Genomic DNA, 19,096 nt, shown 5'->3' on the forward strand with positions numbered 1-19,096 from the left:
CTAAGGATTAGACAGAAGTGGGCCCCAGTGTGTTCAGCGAGGCTTAGTCCCTAGAAGACTTGTTTAGGATAACATAGTACTGTGGAACCTTGGTTATCGATTGGCTTAGTTGACGAACAAATCTGCTCCCTAACTCCGAAAACCCGGAAGTGTTCCGGTTTTCAAAAGCTTTTCAGAAGCCAAACATCAGACACAGCTTCCACTTGAGTACTGGAAGCAGGTTTCCAAACGTTTCGGAAGTCGAACAGACTTCCGGAACGGATTGCGTTTGAGAACCAAGGTACCACTGTAATTCCTATAAGAACATAAGACCCTGAGTGCTGGAACAAGCCAGTGGCCCATCTAGTCCCAACATCCTGTTCTCACACTGGCCAACCAAATGCCCCAGGGGTAAGTAAGCCTACAAACAGGACCTCACCACAAGATGACTCTCCTCCCCTGTCGTTTTGTGGAAGTGTTTGCATGGGGGTGTTCTGCAGAGCAGGATGTGCCCTTTGGGCTCTGCCTAACTTTCCCCCGTTTCTCCCAAGACCTCCTGCCATAGGGTTGCCTGGCTTCATTTGTGGCTGCACAGTGTGAATTCCTATCCATTTGAGAGATGCACTGCATTAGCAATCGGGCGAGGAACTAGGCCGCTTTTGACAGGTGATGAGGGAAACGCGCTTGGCAGCAAAGCCTGCGGAGAGAGCTTGCCTCTTCTTTTATTCATTTCCTCATTACTTGAGCGTCGGAGCAGAGGACGGCATGGAACCCGAGAAGCTTGTTTTATCAGCGGCCTGGGTTTTAATAGCAAAGCTGGTTAAGTACCAGGAAGTGAGGCAAGGGCTGCCCCAGCCCCTGGATTTGCTATTGAAACAAATCGGTGGCGTTGAGACGCTGGCCTGCGATGTGTAATGAAGGCCTGGGGGAGAGGCGGGGGGCTTATTTGGGAACCTGGTATGACTCTTTTGGTAATCACAGCTGGCTTTAAAACAGGAAGGGGTGGAATCGGGGAAGGACAGAGAATTTTCTCTCTCCAAGGAACTCTTGGTATAGCTTCTTAATAAGAAATTCGTGGGCCTTCCCTTTTCTCCTCCCAACCGTGGTTTCCAGGCTCCTGGAGGGCAACCAAACCTTCATGTGTCAGTAACAAGGGAATGAAAACTTTGGGGCCTCCTCTCCATATGGAGCTCATTTGACTTCCCTCTCTCTCTTTGGTCTGTGTTGATGGTAGGCAAAAAGCACCTTTGGCCTCCACCCAAGAGACTTGGTGAGGTGACCAGGCAGTGATTGGGCAGGCATCATTATGGATGGCAAGGGATCCACAAGACGCAGTCTAGCTAGGCAGGAGAAGAAGCCAATACCTTCTGCATGCTAAGTATATATTCTGCCACTGAGCTCTATACAACTTCTCCTGCATACGTGTTTGCAGCTGCCTTTATTCATTTGCCAGGAAGGCAAAAAGCAGTTGGCTTCCCCTCTCCACATAAGAGGAGCCTGTATCCGGCCAAAGGCCCATCTAGTACGGTTTCCATAGTGGATACCCAGATGGCTCAAAGAAGCCCACAGGCAACAGCCCTCCTTCACTGTTACTTATATGAACATAAGAAGAGACTTACTGGGTTAGGCCAGAGGCTGACCTAGTGACCAACAAGGTGCATACGGGGAGCCCGTGAGCAGAACCTGAGCCCAAAAGAGCTCTCCTTACCTGCTGGTGCCGGCAACTGACATAAGTGCCTCTGACAGGGGAGGAAGAACATAACCAGTGTGACTGGTAGCCACAGTGAAGATGCCCTGTCCTCTGTCAAGATGCAATATTTTCTGCCCCCCGCCCCCCTTTCCCACCACATGACCTCACATAAGCTTCTCTCTCTCGCTCTCCCCCGTCTCTCTCCCCACCCCCCAACCAACACATTGCAAATTCCGCCCTAGCTGAGGCCTCGGCGTCTCTGGGATCAATTAAATGCTCGCCGGGGACCTGCTGGAAGGAATCCTTCCTCGTTTTCTGGCAGCTGTGCTACATCACAACCAGGGCGTTGATACGCTTTGACCTTCCCTCTGAGAACAGGGGTCCTTCCTTTCCTCCTCCCCCTTGTTCTTGTACTTTCCAACCCTCCGTTCTCATCTGGAAGATCCGTCTCGGTTATTTCCTATTCTGCTGCGGAAAAAAGTCTCTCTCTTTTTTTTAATGGGCTGGGGAAAATGTGGCTTAATGTGGGAGTTGTGATGGAAGCATTAGTTTGGGTGGGTGGAGGGTACTTTTGTCCTAACAACTTGGCTAGCCTTGACTGGCATCTCTCTGAGTGGAAATTTTAGCCTCCTTTCTATCTTTGATTTCCGTCTTCTTGGGAGACCCGGAGCGCTCTTCAACACGGGGATAAAACCAAAGCAATGACATATTATTAAAATGCATATTTAAACTCTAGCGCTCACCAGGGCCAATTAGAGCGAGGAGCAGTGGTCAGGCGGGAGGGCCATTTGCCAGGCCCTCAGGCTCAAAGGAGGCCTCGGATTTAATTGTGAGGCATTTGATAAGTTTCACCCGTTGCCTTTAACGTAGATCAGAGCAAAATATGACACGCACGCTCAGCTTAGAGCTGCAGATTTAAGCAAATACGAGATGTGATTTGGAGAAAGAGGTAGGCTTGTAGTCATTATTAATCCTAATCAGAGTAGACCAATTTAACAGAACTCAGGATAGCTCAGCTGGAAGAAGGTGGGGCTCTTCAGCTTAGGGTCATGTGTTTGAGCCCCATGTTGGGCAAAAAATTCCTGCACTGCGGGGGGTTGGACTAGATGACGTCTGTCCTCCCTTCCGACACTACAATTCTATGAAATAAGGGAATGTTACTAACTTGGATTAATTAATTTTAATGGGGAGAATACTGCTGCACTGATGTCCTGCTTTTTGAACGTATTACTGGCGTCTGGCTGGCCAACAGGATGATGGGCTAGATGGACCTTTGGCTCTTCATATATTGTCAGATCAACACATTCAAAAACATAATAAGTTAAGAGGCAGAAAATAAAATACGAGTCTCTTCCCTCCCCCCAGCACACAATGATGTACAGTACTCTTATTAGCAAGGGAGGATTATCTCAGGGTTATAAAAGGAGGCCACATCCAAAGGGACTTCCTTTGGGCTGATCCAGTGTTTGTACTGGAAGTGAACAACGCTAGGACTCTCTTAAAATGCCATTCTGAATTTTTGGGAGGCTGTGCATGTCCGGTGGTGGTGATGGTTTTCCCAGGCAGGATGCTGGACTAGTAACTGTGAAATGTTTCAGATGCTTGATATATGCTTCTGTTGCTGTGTTACTCCCCGAGAAGGAAACAAACCCAGAATGAACTAGGATCTAACCTTGAATTCAGCCAACTTTTTCCTAGCACCTAATTTTTAGTGACTAGGAAACCTCTTTTCCACTATGGTATCTGTGAGGCTCAGGCCAGCGGCAGGTTATTTGCAAGCCTCCTAGCCATTGGCTGAGGTGTTGTGATGACACAGAATGTTTGTGAACATTCCAATTGTTGGGGGTAGTGTGCCAGTAATAAGAAATTATGCAGTAGGTTATATGAGTGGGACGGATGTTTCACATGTTGATGCAAAGTTCTTGGTCACATCTTTGGGTTGCATGCAGCTAAATCCTACTCAGAGTAGATCCATTGAAATGAATGGACCTAAGTTGTGTTAATTTCAGTGGGGTCTACCGTACTCTGAAAAGGAGTAGCATACATTCTGTTGTCTTCAGGACTCTTAATACACATTTGGTAATCTTCTGCAAAATGTCAGCACTAGTGGTAGTTAAAGAAAGTGGACTAAAATCATGCTGAAGTAAACTGCAAGCCTGCCCATTGGCCTGCAGTGATAGGAATCTAATCTGAGTAGAACTAGCATTGACTACAACCAATTAACCTTTGATGAGTTTGGTTAATCTGGAGGAATGACTGTGGTATCATAGGGTGGCATTCAGCTAAGTTTGACTCTGGGTGGACCTGTTGAAAATAATGGACCCAACTTAATAAAATTTAGTTTCATGCCACTCTGTGGTGTGTTTGCATTCAGCCAGCAGTAGTTCAAGAGGAGTAGTGTGTGTGTGTGTGTGCGTGTGCGTGTGCGTGTGCGTGTGTGCGCGCGCCCCCCCTGCCCCTGCCCCTGCCCCTGCCCTGGTGCAGAAGAGAAGTTGGGCAAAAAGCCCAACAGTGGGCAAAAGATTCTTGCGTTGCAGGAGGTTGGACTGGATGACCCTCAAGGTCCCTTCCAGCAATTCTATGATTCTAAGTTCTGTTCTTCTGGAACAAATCATTGCTGCTTGAAAGTCCAGTTTGTAAATGTATCTGTTCTTTTGAGTACAGCCGTGCTCACAGGGGCTAATGGGAGATGTAGTCCAAAGCATCTGGAGGGCACCAAGTTGGGGGAGAGGCTGTGTTAGAGTTGCAAATGCAGGCCGCTTAACCCATAAGTGTGCACTTGAGCCACCCCTGATTGTGAGCCTGGCAGGGCTGTTAAAGGAAGTTTAACAGGACTCCCTATTTCTCTGTGTGTGGGGCTCTGAATAGTTTCCGCGAGGGCTGTTCTCAATCCCCAACACACACCCTCTGTTCCTTCCCTATTCTCTAGTTAAGTATGATGAGTCCCTGAGCAGCCACTGAGACCAAGTAACTGCTCTTAGGTACCATAATGGCCATTAAATGATTTTTATGAGCTGAGATCGGCACCGTCCCCCTCCTCAGCTTCTGGAGCTGCACTCGAGGCAGTCCCGTGGCAGTTGTGTGTTGGGAATTTGCAGGCCGCTGACTCTTAATTGATGCGATAAATTGTGACTTAGCGGGAAAGAGGTGCACTGCGACATCTAGCTGTGGGGGTGGAGGAGGGAGGTTAGGCATTGAGCTCTGGGGGTCCCTGGCGAAAGCATCAATTGCTGGAGTAAATGCTCAATATATGTGCTGTCCTCAGATTTCCAGGAATGTCTTCAATTAAAAACGAACAACCAGGAGTGTCATTTTTGTTAGGGTGCAACTGAATACTTTGTTGCATATTTGGAACCTTCCTGTGTTTGTTGCTGAATACTGTATGTAAAATATTTGGGGGGGGGGTTGTGTGGAGGCATTTTCAGGGTGGCAAGTGGGAGGGGTATTTAACCCTTTTGTGCCTGCCACTTTTTCCTCTGCAGTCTCCCATCCATTGCTGTTTCCTCCCAATCCTCAGGGTTCCCAAGCACTCTCAGAGGTCTGGTTCACGTATAATGTGAAACCATGGTGCATTAAACTATGGTTTATTAAACCATGGCATAGCATTACAATGAAACCTTGGTTCTCAAACTGCTTAGTTGATGAAAAATTGGCTCCCCAACGCCAAAACCCCAGAAGTAAGTGTTACGTTTTTTGGAAGCCAAACAACTGACGCAGCTTCAGCTTGAGTGCAGGAAGCTCCTGCAGCCAATCAGAAGCCGCACCTTGGTTTCCGAACGGTTTTGGGAGTCGAACAGATTGCGTTCGAGAACCAAGGTTCCACTGTACTTGTGAGCCCAGCAGCTTAGCTATGATTTATTAACTATGGTTAAAGATGACTCATTAATTAAAGCATCTACTTGGTTTACAAAATTAGTTAATGCTAACCACAATTTAGTATTGCATACAAATCCAGTCTCCTGCCAAACTGGTTAAGGAGCTAACACCGCCCAACAGATAAAGAGCTGTGGATAAAGAGCCACAAAAGATTCAGACAAAGGCTCAGCCGCCTTTTCTGGTCTTTTAAATCATTCTGTAATGTAAGAAACCAAGGTTTAATTGATAATCTGCTGTACGCCTCAGCTTTGATGATGGATTGCTCACACCATTAACATTAACTATAGATTGTTTTGCATAAGGATTATGGAGGTGTCAACAGAGCCACCCCAACAGATGACAGACTTTATTTAAAAAACCTCCCCCCTTCAGTACACCTAATCTGATCTTTTCCTCTTTCTCTCCCCCCCCCTTTCTACTCGTTTGACTCCGGATTTCTCCCATTCGGCAGAATCGGGGTCGCCTTGCTGAGAAGAGGACCATCCCCTTGCCTCCTACCAGGACCCCAAAGAAAGAGCTTCCCTCCATTTTCTCACACAGTGACGACAGTGAGGAGAGCGACAAGGTCAACGGTCACCACCCTGATGTCAAGCAAGAGGAGGATTTGCATATTAGTATCATGAAAAGAAGGTAATTTTGTTTATTGTGATTTCCTATCTCACCCCCACACCCCAAAGCATTGAGTGTGAATTGATCATTTGTGCTCCCACCCCAGCAGTTGCAAGTTGTGAGACTGCAAAAAGTCTCTGTTTGGATGTCTGCATAACCTCTTTGAAAGCCATTGGTTGACATGCTGTGATGTCATGTAAAGCTCATAAAAATCTACAAGCAAGCCTAGACAGTAATATTCTGTGATCACACTTCTTGTAGAAGAGTTATGCTGTAAAAAAACATATTTGTGTGCTTTCCCCACTTCCCTGAGTCATAGTAGATTCCAGGGGCAGTGGGTTTGGTTTTCTTTAGAGGAGAGATCACTGGAGATTTGAGTGTCATTTAAAAACATTTGCTTTATTTACAAGTGTACAAGTATAGACAAAGACTCCATTGGAGCAGATATGCTACCCCTCATCAAGGGGGTCCCAGGTTCAATCCCCAGCATCTCCAACTAGGGCTGGGAGAAACCCATGTTTGAAACGCTTGAGACCTGCTGCTAGTCAGTGCCGACAATACTGAGCTAGATGGACCAATGGACTGATTCAGTATAAAAACAACTTCCTGTATTCTACACCCCTGGCAATGTAGCTGCCATGGGTAGAGGAGAGGTAATTTTTCCCTCTGGGGAAACAAAGCAATTCCCAAAGAGAGTCAAGACTTTGGATTCCTCTGGGAAAGCGTGCATTGTGTAATACCTTGTAACGGAGAGGCAATGAAAATGTATTGCAGCTGTGTCTCGTTGCCCTCCACCCCCCAAGTGTATCATTACAGCTATTCTTGATCATCATCACCACCATCCTCTCCCTGCGCTCACTAATGCACAGAGTTGCTTGGATTCCGAAACAAGCCCTATAAAAACAAAGGAATGGGAGAGCAAAGGCGTGTAATTGCTTTTCTAGTTCTCTGTGTGAGGGGGTTTTATGTGCCTGTTGCTTGCCAGTCACTAAGCCATTTTCCTCCCACTTTGCCGGGTCACCAACAGCAGAGGTCTGGGGAGCTGGAGTGGCACAGCATCTCTTCCCCCAAACCCCCACCACAACTGAAAAAGAAGCATCTCTGACTTGACACCTTGTTTCTTGTGGCCATTAGTTGTGGATGCAGTTTATTAATTCTGCATGTAAAGCTGGGCAATAGGTCTGCATCCTTCCCCACCACGGGTGCGCACAAAGCATCTCCAAATTGTTTTTAACTACCCATTTAATTCAGCGCCTCTGTTCCAATAGCCCTGCTTTGTCTTCCTAAGGAGGGAGGCAAATAGTTTGTTAGATGAATACCCAGGGTTTGCAAACCAATAAAATGCTTTTATCTTCAGAATCTTAATTATTGTGATTTGCTTGGGCTCATTGGTGAGAAAATACAGTCAGGAAAGAGAGAAGAGGAGAGAAAGTTTTAACTATAAGTCGTTGGCTTGGTCATCTACTAAGGTGGTTTCCTCTGAGATTTTGCATCCCAGTTTTGTGCATAATGTACACCAGTGGGGTCTGCCTCCCAGTAAGAGTGTACCTGTGATTTCAGCCTTGCTCTGTTTTCATGGAAGGTCTCAAGGCTAGAAAAATCCCCAGTTGACTACGTCCTTGGCTTCAGATTTGGATTCTGAGACCAATGAGTTCAGAATACTTTGCCATGCACTTTTAAGCCAGTCTTTCTCAGCATAGTGCCCTCCAGTTGTTTGGACTCCAACTCTCATCAGCCCCAACCAACCTGGCCAATTGTCCAGGGTGTTATAATCTTAGATGTCTATATTTGCTTGCTTGCTTGTTTTCTGTCCGAAGATCTCAGGGCATTTCACAGAATAAAAATTCAAGATAAAACAACACAAATATACAATAAAAAGAAGAACAAAAGCAAAACAAACTAATAACCTTCCTCTACAGGTTCTCTGCCCTATATTAAGCCATGGTTTAGTGTGTTGAGAAGATGTCTGTCTATGTCTCCTGTTTTTTCCCCTCCCCCTCTCTGCTTTCTTTGCTCTACTGAGAGAGATTGGAGATTGGAAGCTTTTGCTATCCCTTAACTCGTTCTTTCAATTACACTCTGGCCTATAGGCGACCTGGAATTGCAAGTGAGTGGTCTGCCAGAGGAGGGCTAGCAGCAGGTGGGGTTGTTAGATATAGGAAACTTGCCTCTTCCATGCCCAGCATAGGAATGCAACATTCAATTCTTCTCTTGATAGCCTCAATAGACTAGTAAAACCTTTTTTCAGGTTAGTCCAAACTCATCCTCCTGAGCATGTCTGAGAGGAAAGGAGGAACACATGAGCCTGAGAGTAGGTCTGGCTCCACTAAACCACGGTTTAATGTGATGTCTGAATATGGCCACTGTTTTTCAATCTCAGCTCCTTTCCCCCACTACCCCACCTACAAAGATAGTGCTGGCCTGCCTTACAGGGTAGGAATATGGATTACTGAGATCCTCTATACCACTTCAAAATAGTAGTACCGTATTTAACAGAGAATGATTTACATAACTGTGTGGTTTGGAATATTAAGGAAGAGGTTATCTCTTGACATGTGGGGCTCAAGTAATTTATCTATCTATAGGCTGAAAACTGTTTGCTTCCCTGAGAAACTAGCCATTCATTGATCTGCTTGTGATGTTAGCATTCCTTACTGCTCGGGAACGCTGCCGGAATAGTATGTTGACAGACACTGCAGCTTCCGAAGGTGAAGCAAAAGGTCATAATGCCTGATAGGATGAAAATCCTTAGTAGATACAAATGGTCAGGAGGTGGGGGAAGCGACAGAGATGCAGCCTGGGCAGAATAAGCTGAAAAGGAAGAGGGTAGTGAAGCCAAGAGACACGAAGCTCTGGGGCAAAGTTACTGAAGGAAGAGAGGGAGAAAAAGCTGGCAGGAAGCAAGTAGGCTACTACTGTAAGTGAGCACGGGGTCACACGTCAAAGAGCAGGTGGTGGTATTTCATGTCACGAAGAGTGAGGAACCCTTTTCAATCCGGGGGCCACATTTCCTTGTAGGCAACCTTATGAGGGCCACATGCTAGTGGTGGGTGGGTCCAGAGCGAATAGGGCAACAGAGGTGACTCTTAACCTTTGTACAGTAACTACAGCCCAGGGTGTATGGGGTGTTCGGGGAGGGGGTAGTACCTCTTGTGGGGGGCATGTTGTGCTCCTTCTGGGTTAGTGTGTCTATCTTTGGTCCCCGCCCTGCACTCAGTTCTCACCTGTGGCTCCTAGAAGCTGTTGGCATGCCACAGTGGCCACACCCTGGGAATGGCTTTGAGTGGCCAGCAAAACCAGGTGAGGTTATCCAATGGATCTCAAAGGCTCGGCAAGTTAGGTACTTCCCTGCATGCAAAGATGGGCTTTGGCGGATTGAACAGATGGAGACGAATAAGTGGGTCCAGTGGTCGAGAACACAGTTTCTGCACCTGCTGTAGAGGGAAGCGAGGGGCAGATGGGGCTTGGGCTTCCTTCCCAGGTTGACATCTAGGAGAATGAAAACTCTGATCCTAAACCTCCGCTGCCTGGACCCCTGGACTTTGGGGTTCCCCACCCTTGGTTTAAACTAACCAGCTGAGTCACTAATAAAATAAGAAGCTAAGTAAGAAGAGACCTGATGGATCGGGCAGGCCAGTAGCCCATCATAGCCCAGTGTCTTGTTATCGCTTGACAACAAGATGCCTATGGCAAACCGGCAGAGGACCCGAGAACAACAGGACTCTCCTCAGTTGTGAGTCTCAGCAACTGGCATCCCACAATTATTTGGCATCCACTATAGTTTTTCTGCCTCTGGCTTGCGTTAAGTGGACCAACAATGTGTATCCAATTGGTATGTGTGTTTGAACGCCTAGGATCCTCACTCCAGCCCACCCACCCCAGAGACAGAATAGGGATCTGATTGAACGGTCTTCAGTTTCTATCAGCGACTAACAGCCACTCATGGAGAAATCTACCTTTAGGTGCAGCCCCCTGCAGCTGACGTCAGGGGCCCCTACCAGCAAGAAGAAGCGCAACCAAAACGTGTCTTTTAAAACTGGCAACAGTCCTTTTGGCTTGGGGCTAGTGGGGAAATGCTCTTTTAAATCGGCAATCTCGCGGCTTGAGCAGGCAAAACAGCTCTGGGGGTAGCTGGGATATTTTATTGGGGTCCCGCCAATGTGCTGGGAGTTGTCCGTACTGCCTGCAGTTATTCGAAGAAGAGAGGGGGAGAGGGTTGGGAAGAGAGACTACGGATTGGAACAAGGGAGGCGTGGAAAGATTGATGGATGAGGTTAAGGGAGGGTCAGATATACGTTTTTAGAATTCCCCTCATTTCGCCGCTGTTATTTTGACTGATGGGCTGAGTGTCTCTGTGGTTTAGCGGTGTGTGTAGGGGACTTTCTGTCTGCCCCTCCTTCTCCCCCGTTCCGCTGCTTCCCCTCTTCCCCTGCCCCCATTTCCTTTCCACTTTGCCTTCAGTGAACCGGGTCACCGTGCCATACTTACCCAGACTTCCATCTTCTAATAGCAAAATTGCCAGCCTCCGTGAAGGCTTTAATGGTTTGGGGCTGTCAGTCTGTCAGCCGCATCCCTGGTGCTCTTAAGTGGAAATCTATTTCTGACATCCCTGAAGGCTGCTGCTCTTTGCCTCTCTAATTGATTGGAGTTCAAACCAAAAGCAGCCCCCATTCTCGCACCCACCCCCCATTCTGCATCCCTGCTCCCCCACCCTCCTTACATGTTTCTGGCACTTGTGGGACGCAGCTGTGTGCAAAGGGGGCAGGGAGTCGGTCAGGTCTGTGGCTCCCATCTTTTCTGGGAACCTTCATGCCAAAGTAAGTAGGAATCTCTTTACTGAGAATTATGCTCAACTAAATCCTACTCGGAGCAGACCCATTTAAATTTATGTACCTACATTCAGTCATATTTATTACCATCCAAAGGGTCTACTCCCAAGTAGGACTAGCATTGAATACAGCTCAGTATCTCCAGCCAAACTCGTTCTTTTGAGGCTTTTATGGGACCATCTACCCACTGGTGTATGTGTATGTTTGTTGCAAGTCGTCATGGTAGCGTATGTTACGTAGATTTGTGTTTTATATTTTAAATGCGCCCCACAATCCTTGGATGAAGGGTGTATAGAAATTTAATTTTAAAAGATGGTGTTTATAAAAGACTCTAAGATGCCCAGGTCTGGGATTTATCTTCCATTGATAAGGGCCAGCCCTACAGTTGATCAATCAATCAATCGGTTTATTTAGTGTTTTTGTGCCCTGCACTTCAACAACAAAAAAGGCTGCCAGAGCAGCTTACATACCGGTACAATAAGATAAGCAAGACAAGTCCCTGCCTGCCAGTTTACAATCTAAAAAAAATCACTAAAGGTAAGAGGGATGGGGAGGGAAGAGGAAAAAAGCAAACTTGGGCACTAATCCTTAAAGTTGTAGTTCTGTTAGGTAGACAAGCTGCCCCCCTTTTGCAAAACTAAAGTGTATATTTATGCAAAATTCCATACAACAGTATGTACGGTATATTATTAGGAGTTTGCATTAAAATGCTGATGGAGTTTTCATGGGGCCTTCAAAAACCAACAACAACACTGCAGACTGATATAGAAATGTGAAGATCTAAATACTGGAAAAATGAGAAATTGAGAGGAATCAAAGTTGGTGTGTTCACCCATCCCTATGTATAGAGTGGTCTCACTCACTGGATCATCACCTTGTGGTGGTGAGTGGGCTTGCACGTTCCTACTGTATGACCCTTGTGAGCGAAGCTGTCAGGAGTCTCATACTCCCAGCAGCGTAGGTAGGATCAAAGGGGAGGAGCTCGGAGCTAGACAGAGAATGATCCAAGAAGTCCTCTCCTCAACGGCAGAACAGGCAGAAGATAACAAGTGTTATGTTACAATGGCTGTGAAGGCAGATAGAACGGATTGTGGAAATTATCGAGGCATCTCTTTATTAGCTGCAGCCAGCAAAATTCTCGCAACTCCTTGAAAGATTCTATCAGTGGTGTCTCCGAAAAATTTTACACATCACTTGGGAAGACGGGTGAACTACTGGAACTGGAAGAAGCAAAGATTCTTCAACATCAACTTTGTTGGACTGGTCATGTTGTTTGAATGCCTGATTATTGTCTTCCAAAGCAACTACTCTATTCCGAACTTTAAAATGGTAAGCGTAAAGCTGGTGGTCAACTGAAGAGGTTTAAAGACTCTCTTAAGGCAAATCTTTAAAAAAGTAGTATAAACAGCGACAATTAGTCTATGAGTGCTCCAATTGGAGAACAGCCTTTACCAAAGGTGTCATGGACTTTGAAGACTCTCAAACTCAGGATGAAAGGGAGAAACATGCTACCAGGAAGGCACGCTTGGCAAACCCTCACCTTGATCAACTCCCCCGCTGTGGAAGGACTTGTGGATCCAGAACTGGCGTCCACAGTCACTTACGGACTCACTGTTAAGACCGTGTTCATGGAAGACAATCTTACTCAGCTATGAGTGATTTCTAAAGAAGTACAGTGGTACCTCTGGATGCGAACAGGATCCATTCCGGAGCCCCATACGCATCCAAAGCAGTACTCAACCTGAAGTGCTGAATCTGTGAATGCATTAATCGCCGAACCCAGAAGTAACCTGTTCCGGCACTTCCGGGTTCGGCGTGTTCATAACCCGTGATGTACACAACCCGCAGCGAACGTAACCAGAGGTATGACTGTAATAGTAAAGAGAGGTGCTGTGGTTGGGAGGGCAGGGAGGAGAAATCACTAGGCCTATTTGTACCACCATTCAAGGGCCCAGCTTCTTAGGTGCAGCTCTGGTTGGGCTTTTGCGACTGCGTTCCCTACTGTTCCCTCAGCCTAGCCCTTCAGTGTTCTCCTGACATTTCCTCCTCTAGCGCAGCTGCTCACTGCTGCCGCCGACGCTTCATAGTAATGACTGTCACCCTAATAAATAAAATACATTTAAGATCTGTCTGGGAAACGAGCACTGGATTTGATCCAGAGTGCCAGGAAGCGGCAGCGGGTCTAATGAGGACTTAGATTTGATAGTGAGCGGAAATGGCTACTTTATTGTGCTGTGGAACTGGCAGGCAGCGCAGAGGGGGAGGCCGAGTGTGTGCTGGGGAAAATCGCTTCCTAAAAGGGAGCCAGGTAGAGCACCTGCTTTGCACAGAGAAGGTCCCAAGTTCAATATCCAGCATCTCCAGGTAGGGCTGAGAAAGGCTCCCTGCCTGAAATGCTGGATAGCCGCTGCCAGTCAGTGTAGACAGTACTGAGCTAGAGGGACCATTTTTCTGAGTTTGTATAAGGCAGCAAGAGGACAGGCAAGCTGGTCCCTCTTCCAGCAAGCCCATCACAGGGGTGCAGAGAACAAAAGCACCTTGGTCTATGTTAGGGATGGTGATGAGAACCTCTTCTAATTCACACTCTTTGTAATAATATGCAAAGTGAAACTTGGCTATCCAATAAATAATACACACAGAAACTATCTTCAAGGACGTAAAAATTGCATATATGGGTGAAAATGCTGGTATAATTTGCGGTCTTTTTCCTGAGGCTTGTGCCCCAGCTAAATCCCACTTAGAGCAGACCTACAGTGGACCTATATCATGTCCATTAGCTTCCAATAGGTTTACTCTGAGTAGGGATAGCATTGCATACAACTCAATATCTCCAACCAGACTTGTTCTAGTAGACCTGCCGAAGTTAATGGACACTCTCAACTTGTGTACATTAATTTTGGTGAGTTTATTCTGAGGAAAACTTAGCTGTCTATAAATGCAGATCTCCTGCCTTTCTTATTGCTGTAATGCACAGGTTCCAGTGAGCCATCAATTTTTCCCCAGAGGCACTCTGTCTATTTATGCAGATTTGCATCTTCACCTTGGCCTGTTAGATTTCTGAATGTGTCTGATTATATCTATATATTTTATGTACTATCAGGCAATCAATCTGTCTGTTTGTTAACAGTTGGATTGTTGACTAGCCATCCTTCCACATACAACTGATTTGTTTTAGGAAATACAATGGTACCTTGGTTCTCAAACTTAATCCGTTCCACAAGTCCATTCCAAAACCAAAGCGGTCCAAAACCAAGGTTTGCTTTCCCATAGAAAGTAATGCTAAACGGATTAATCTGTTCCAGACTTTTAAAAACAACCCCTCAAACAGCAATTTAACATGAATTTTACTATCTATCGAAACCATGACCCATAAAATGAAAACAATAAACAATGTACCACAGTCACACAATCAGTCAGTAGCTGAACTGGGTTCCACACAGTCACAAAAACAAAACAAAAAGAGCCATAAAAACACAAAATAAATAGCAGAAACAAATAGACCTCAGTGTAACACTCAAATCATCAGCGTAACACTCAAAACGGAAGTGTGGCACTCAAATCAGTGTAACACTCAAAACGGAGCACATTCGGCTTCTGAAAAAAGTTCTCAAACCAGAACACTTACTTCCGGGTTTGCAGTGTTTGGGTTCCAAGTTGTTTGAGTACCAAGGCGTTTGAGAACCAAGGTACTACGGTAATAACAACTTACTTTATTTCCCACCATTCACTCTAAGGTCTCAGAGTGGGTTACAGCACTTTAAAATGCAACACTTGGGATATAGAAGTCTGTCTTATTCAGCCAGGCCGCTGAATTTTCTATTTATACTGCCTGGCATCGGCTGTCTAGGGTTTCAGGCATGGGTCTCTCCTAGCCCTACCTGGGGATGCTGAGGATTTAACCTGTGACCTTCTGCATGCAATGCAGATGCTCTACCCCAGAGCTACATCTGCTCCCTTAAGAAGCTGCCAGGAAGATCTGTTAGCTCCTGTACGATCAAACGAGACGGACACCTCAAACTCATGGAAACTTATGAGAGACCTATGGGATTAAGGACCCAAATTACTATTGTGTCTGTTTTGGTTTTGGTTTTTGGGTTGTTGTTTTTTTGCATTTCTAAGCAAATGTCAGGTTGTCTGTTGTAATTTTCTCAATAGAATGAACGTTTAGCCACTTTTGTATTGGCTTATAGTTCATGTTTATTTATTGATACGCATTTTTCTTACATGCTTTTTATTTAAAAAATAAGCTGCCGCCGTGTACTAAGTTGGAGCTTTGGTCCTTTTAGCTCAGTATTGTTTGCACTGACTGACAACGGCTCTCCAGACAGCTGTACCTGGAGATGCCAGGGATTGAACCCGGGATCTTCTCATGCAGTATACTTCCTCTGAAGATGGTTTGGAAACTTTAGCTAGTGTAGAATAGGGCGGCCAGGTTGCTCGCTGGAGCAAGATGATTTGAGCATATAATGCTGATCCTGTCCTGACTGCATTGGTTGCCAGTTAGTCTCCGACCCCAATTCAAGGTGCTGGTTTTGACCTATAAAGCTTTAAATGGCTCAGGACCACAATACCTCAAAGGCCCCTTATCCCCAAATGAACCAATCTGAACCTTGCAATCATCATCTGAGGCCCTCCTCCACGAGAGGATGGCAACACAAGAACGTGCCTCTTCTGCAGTGGCTCCCTGTTTGTGGAATGCTCTCCCCAGGGAGGTTCAGCTGGCACTTAATTATACACCTTTAGGCGCCAGGCAGAAATGTTCCCCTTCAACCAGGCCTTTGGCTAGCATCCTATCTCCTTTAAAAAACGGATTATTGGTTTGCTTATGTTTTTTTTATTATGTACTTTGTGTTTTATATGTGCAAAGTTGGCACTCCACCCCTGAGCTTAAAGAGCTTTCCTTAAGACACAGCAACGTATCCCCCACCTCCACTCCCACGGCACATTCTTCCATTGTCTCTCAAGACAGTCAGATGCCAGCAACAACTGGGAACAGAGGGCACTGCCTTATGCACAGTCAGGCCTTTGGTCCGTCTTTGTACACAGTGATTGCCAGCTTCCCGCCAAGCTGCTTTCTGAGCCCTACCCAGAGATGCAAGTGGGGATTAAACCTGGTATCTCTTGCATACAAAGCAGATGCCCTACTACTGATGGGTGGCCCGTTTCCCAGGCCTTCTTCTGCTTCCCCGTCCTTTTCCAAGCAGAGACGAACCCTTGCCTCTAGTTGTTGAGGGACACATCTGGCTTTTCTTATTAAACTCTGTGTAACTGATTGTGTGTTAGAGGAAGGGCAGGGGAGGTTGCAGCAGAGAAAGGAAGTGTCAGCAGCTGCCTTGCTGCTGTTTGCTTCGAGCTCCTGCCCCCCTCTAACACCCTCTTCAAATCTCTCTCCCCCCCCCATTTAATTATTAGTAATTTATTAGGAGCCTTCTTGGTCCCTCCAACCCACCCAAATACACGACTCGTGCAGCTTGATAGCTTGCAAATTATTAGTAATTTGATTTCAATTGAATGAATAACCCGCTAAAGCGAAACGCACATTAGCCCCAGAAATCTAATTGGAGATAACACCATAGAAACTAAAGGGGGGGGGGGACGACTACGACAGAGCCAGAGCTTGGTTAAGCTACCCAGAAAAGGAAGAGGACAGGAGAGGGGGTAGGAGATAGAAGATAATTGGGATTTAATTTCATTTCTTACCTACTCATTTGTTTAAATATGGGTGTTTAATTATCCAGCTCCACAGATAGCTGCAGTTGCCAAGTTATGAATATGCGCTCCTCACTGCAGCGCTTAATTTCACCTCTTTCTCTCTCTCTCTCTTGCAAAATACACTCTGATGCTAGCCAAGCCGGCTTTGATGTTGAGCCATCTTAAGCCTTTTTTGGGGGAAACGGGCGTCTCATGCAAAAAGGGATATTGTAGAAAGCTGGAGAAGGTTCACATAGAGGGCACCCAAAAATGTTCAAGGCGCTGGAGCAACTCCCCTGTGAGGAAAGGTTACAGCATTTGGGGCTTTTGGGGTTAGAGAAAACGGGGGTAAGGGGAGATTGATAGAGGTGTATAAGATCGTACAAGGTGTGGAGGAAGTGGATAGACAGAGGTTCTGCTCCTCATAATGCTAGAAATGGGAGATACACATTGGAGCAGACTATTGGAACTCACTCCCACAGGAGGCAGTGATAGCCACCAACTTGGATGGCTTTTAAAGAGGATTCATGGAGGATAAGGCTGTCAGTATCTACCAGCCAATAGGGCTATGTTCTCCCTCCCCCGCCAGAGGCAGCATGGCTCTGAAGACCACTTGCTGGGAATGTATTTTTTTATGACTAATTAATTAATTAAATTTCTATACTGCTCTTCATCTGAGGATCACAGGGCAGTTTGCATTATAAATATCCAAAATACATAGTAACAAATAAAAACAACCCACCCCCATCACAGTTTAAAAGGCCATAGATGTTTAATCAGCCAAAGGCCTGGGAAGAGAAGAATGATTTTGCCTGGCGCCTAAAGATACGCAACAAAGGTGCCAGGCGAGTCTCCCTGGGGAAAGCATTCAACAAGTGGGGAGCCACTGCAGAAAGGGCCCTGTTCCTCTGTTGCCACTCTCTGGACCTCTTGTGGAGGAGGCACACAAAAGAAGGGCCTCAGAATATGATCTCCGGGTTCGGGCCGGTTCATATAGGGAGAGGTGGGGAACCACAATTGGGGAGTGTGCTGTTGTGCTCTGGTCCTCCTTTTGGCTTCTGACGAGCTAAGCCTGAAAGCGAATCCACAGTTTCTAGAGCTCTCATGCAGAAAATGATGATCCAGGAGCTCCAACCAAGCCAAGTTAAGATTTGAAATTACAAAGGAGTCTTTCCAGGACAGGGAAGACGGACTGGTAGACTTGTCACAGTTTCCCAGAATCTGGTGGGTGGAGGAAGTGGAAGGAAGCTGAAACTAGCCTGGAGATCGAAATTCATCAGCTGGTCAGTGAAGGGCTTTAGCTCAGTTGTAGAGCATCTGCTTTGCCCGCCAAAGGTCCCAGGTTCAATCCCCAGCATCTTCTGGTAGGGTTGCGAATGTCCCTTGCCTGGAGAGCTGATGCCAATCAGTGTAGACAATGTTAGGTTAAAGGGACCCTTGACCCGACTCCGTGTAAGGCAGCACCCTGTGTTTCTAGCCCTACTGTGCCTGGACTTCCCAGGTGAGTTTGTGCGAAAGCCCCAGTAGCCAGTCAGGGGCTGAGCATCATCCCACCTGGGGACTTGATCCTGGATCTGAAATGAAGTAGGTTGCCTGAGGCAGCCTTCAGAGGCTTGCTGGGGGTGGGGTAATCTCATCCACTGTCACTTGTCAGCATCTAAATTTAGGCTGCCTCTTGTCTGGAATCTTGTCTCTCCAGCTTGCGGGCGGAACATGCAGAATTAATTTCAGAGGCGGGGAAAGGGCTAATGATTTATTTACAGCTGGAGGGGGTGTGACCGGGTTCCCCCCCCCTGGTGTGTGTGTGTGGTACAAGGCAACGTTTGGGCTTCCTTAATACATGTCAGGCCTCGGCTTCTTCTCCTTCCTGGAAGATCATCTTGTTACTTGAGACACGATAATACATTTGCTGGGAATCTCGGGTGGGGAGAGTTGCTGTTGCACTCAGATCCTGCTTTTGTGGGCCTCCTATTCAGGCACCTAGCTGGCCACTGTGAGGACAGGATGCTGGATTATGCATGGGCTTGATCCTGCAACAGGACTCTCCTTACAACATGCTTTTTTGCCAGCTTATTCAGCTCAATTTTTAAAGCAGTACTTTGCCCTGGTGAAGGCATAACATTTCCTGGTCCCTTAATAGTTGAAGGGATCAGGAGTGCCTTACTTCTTCACTGTTCTCTTTCTTGCAGTGGATGAATAAGGCACTTCCTCACCAACCTCAGTCTGCCCTTAGCAGCCACCTTGTGCCTGCCTTTTTCATAGCATCCATCCCTGGAGATGGCCCTTGGCTTCCTTACCCTGGTTCTCAATTTTTGACAGACTGGCAGGAAGAAAGATGGCTCCACCTGACAATGGCTATGGCTCCACCTACTTTTGGGCTCCCTGCCTTCTGCCCCACCAGTCTCAGTAGGCCCCAGTCCCC

The 19,096-nt window shown here is 46.5% G+C and overlaps 1 protein-coding gene across 17 annotated transcripts in view; it reads left to right on the plus strand.

Annotated features, from left to right (window-relative positions):
• The window catches only part of SAMD11 (sterile alpha motif domain containing 11), a 153,424-nt gene that overhangs the window by 39,773 nt on the left and 94,555 nt on the right, over nucleotides 1-19,096 (plus strand). For all 17 annotated transcript variants that reach the window (XM_060276218.2, XM_035118490.3, XM_035118487.3 and 14 more), the window contains one exon: nucleotides 5,997-6,175. In XM_060276218.2, the coding sequence (XP_060132201.2) occupies nucleotides 5,997-6,175 (179 nt within the window). The remainder of the gene's footprint in view (nucleotides 1-5,996; nucleotides 6,176-19,096) is intronic.

Source organism: Zootoca vivipara, chromosome 6 (genome assembly GCF_965207765.1).
Source record: "Zootoca vivipara chromosome 6, rZooViv2.hap1.1, whole genome shotgun sequence".
Taxonomy (NCBI): Eukaryota; Metazoa; Chordata; class Lepidosauria; order Squamata; family Lacertidae; genus Zootoca; species Zootoca vivipara.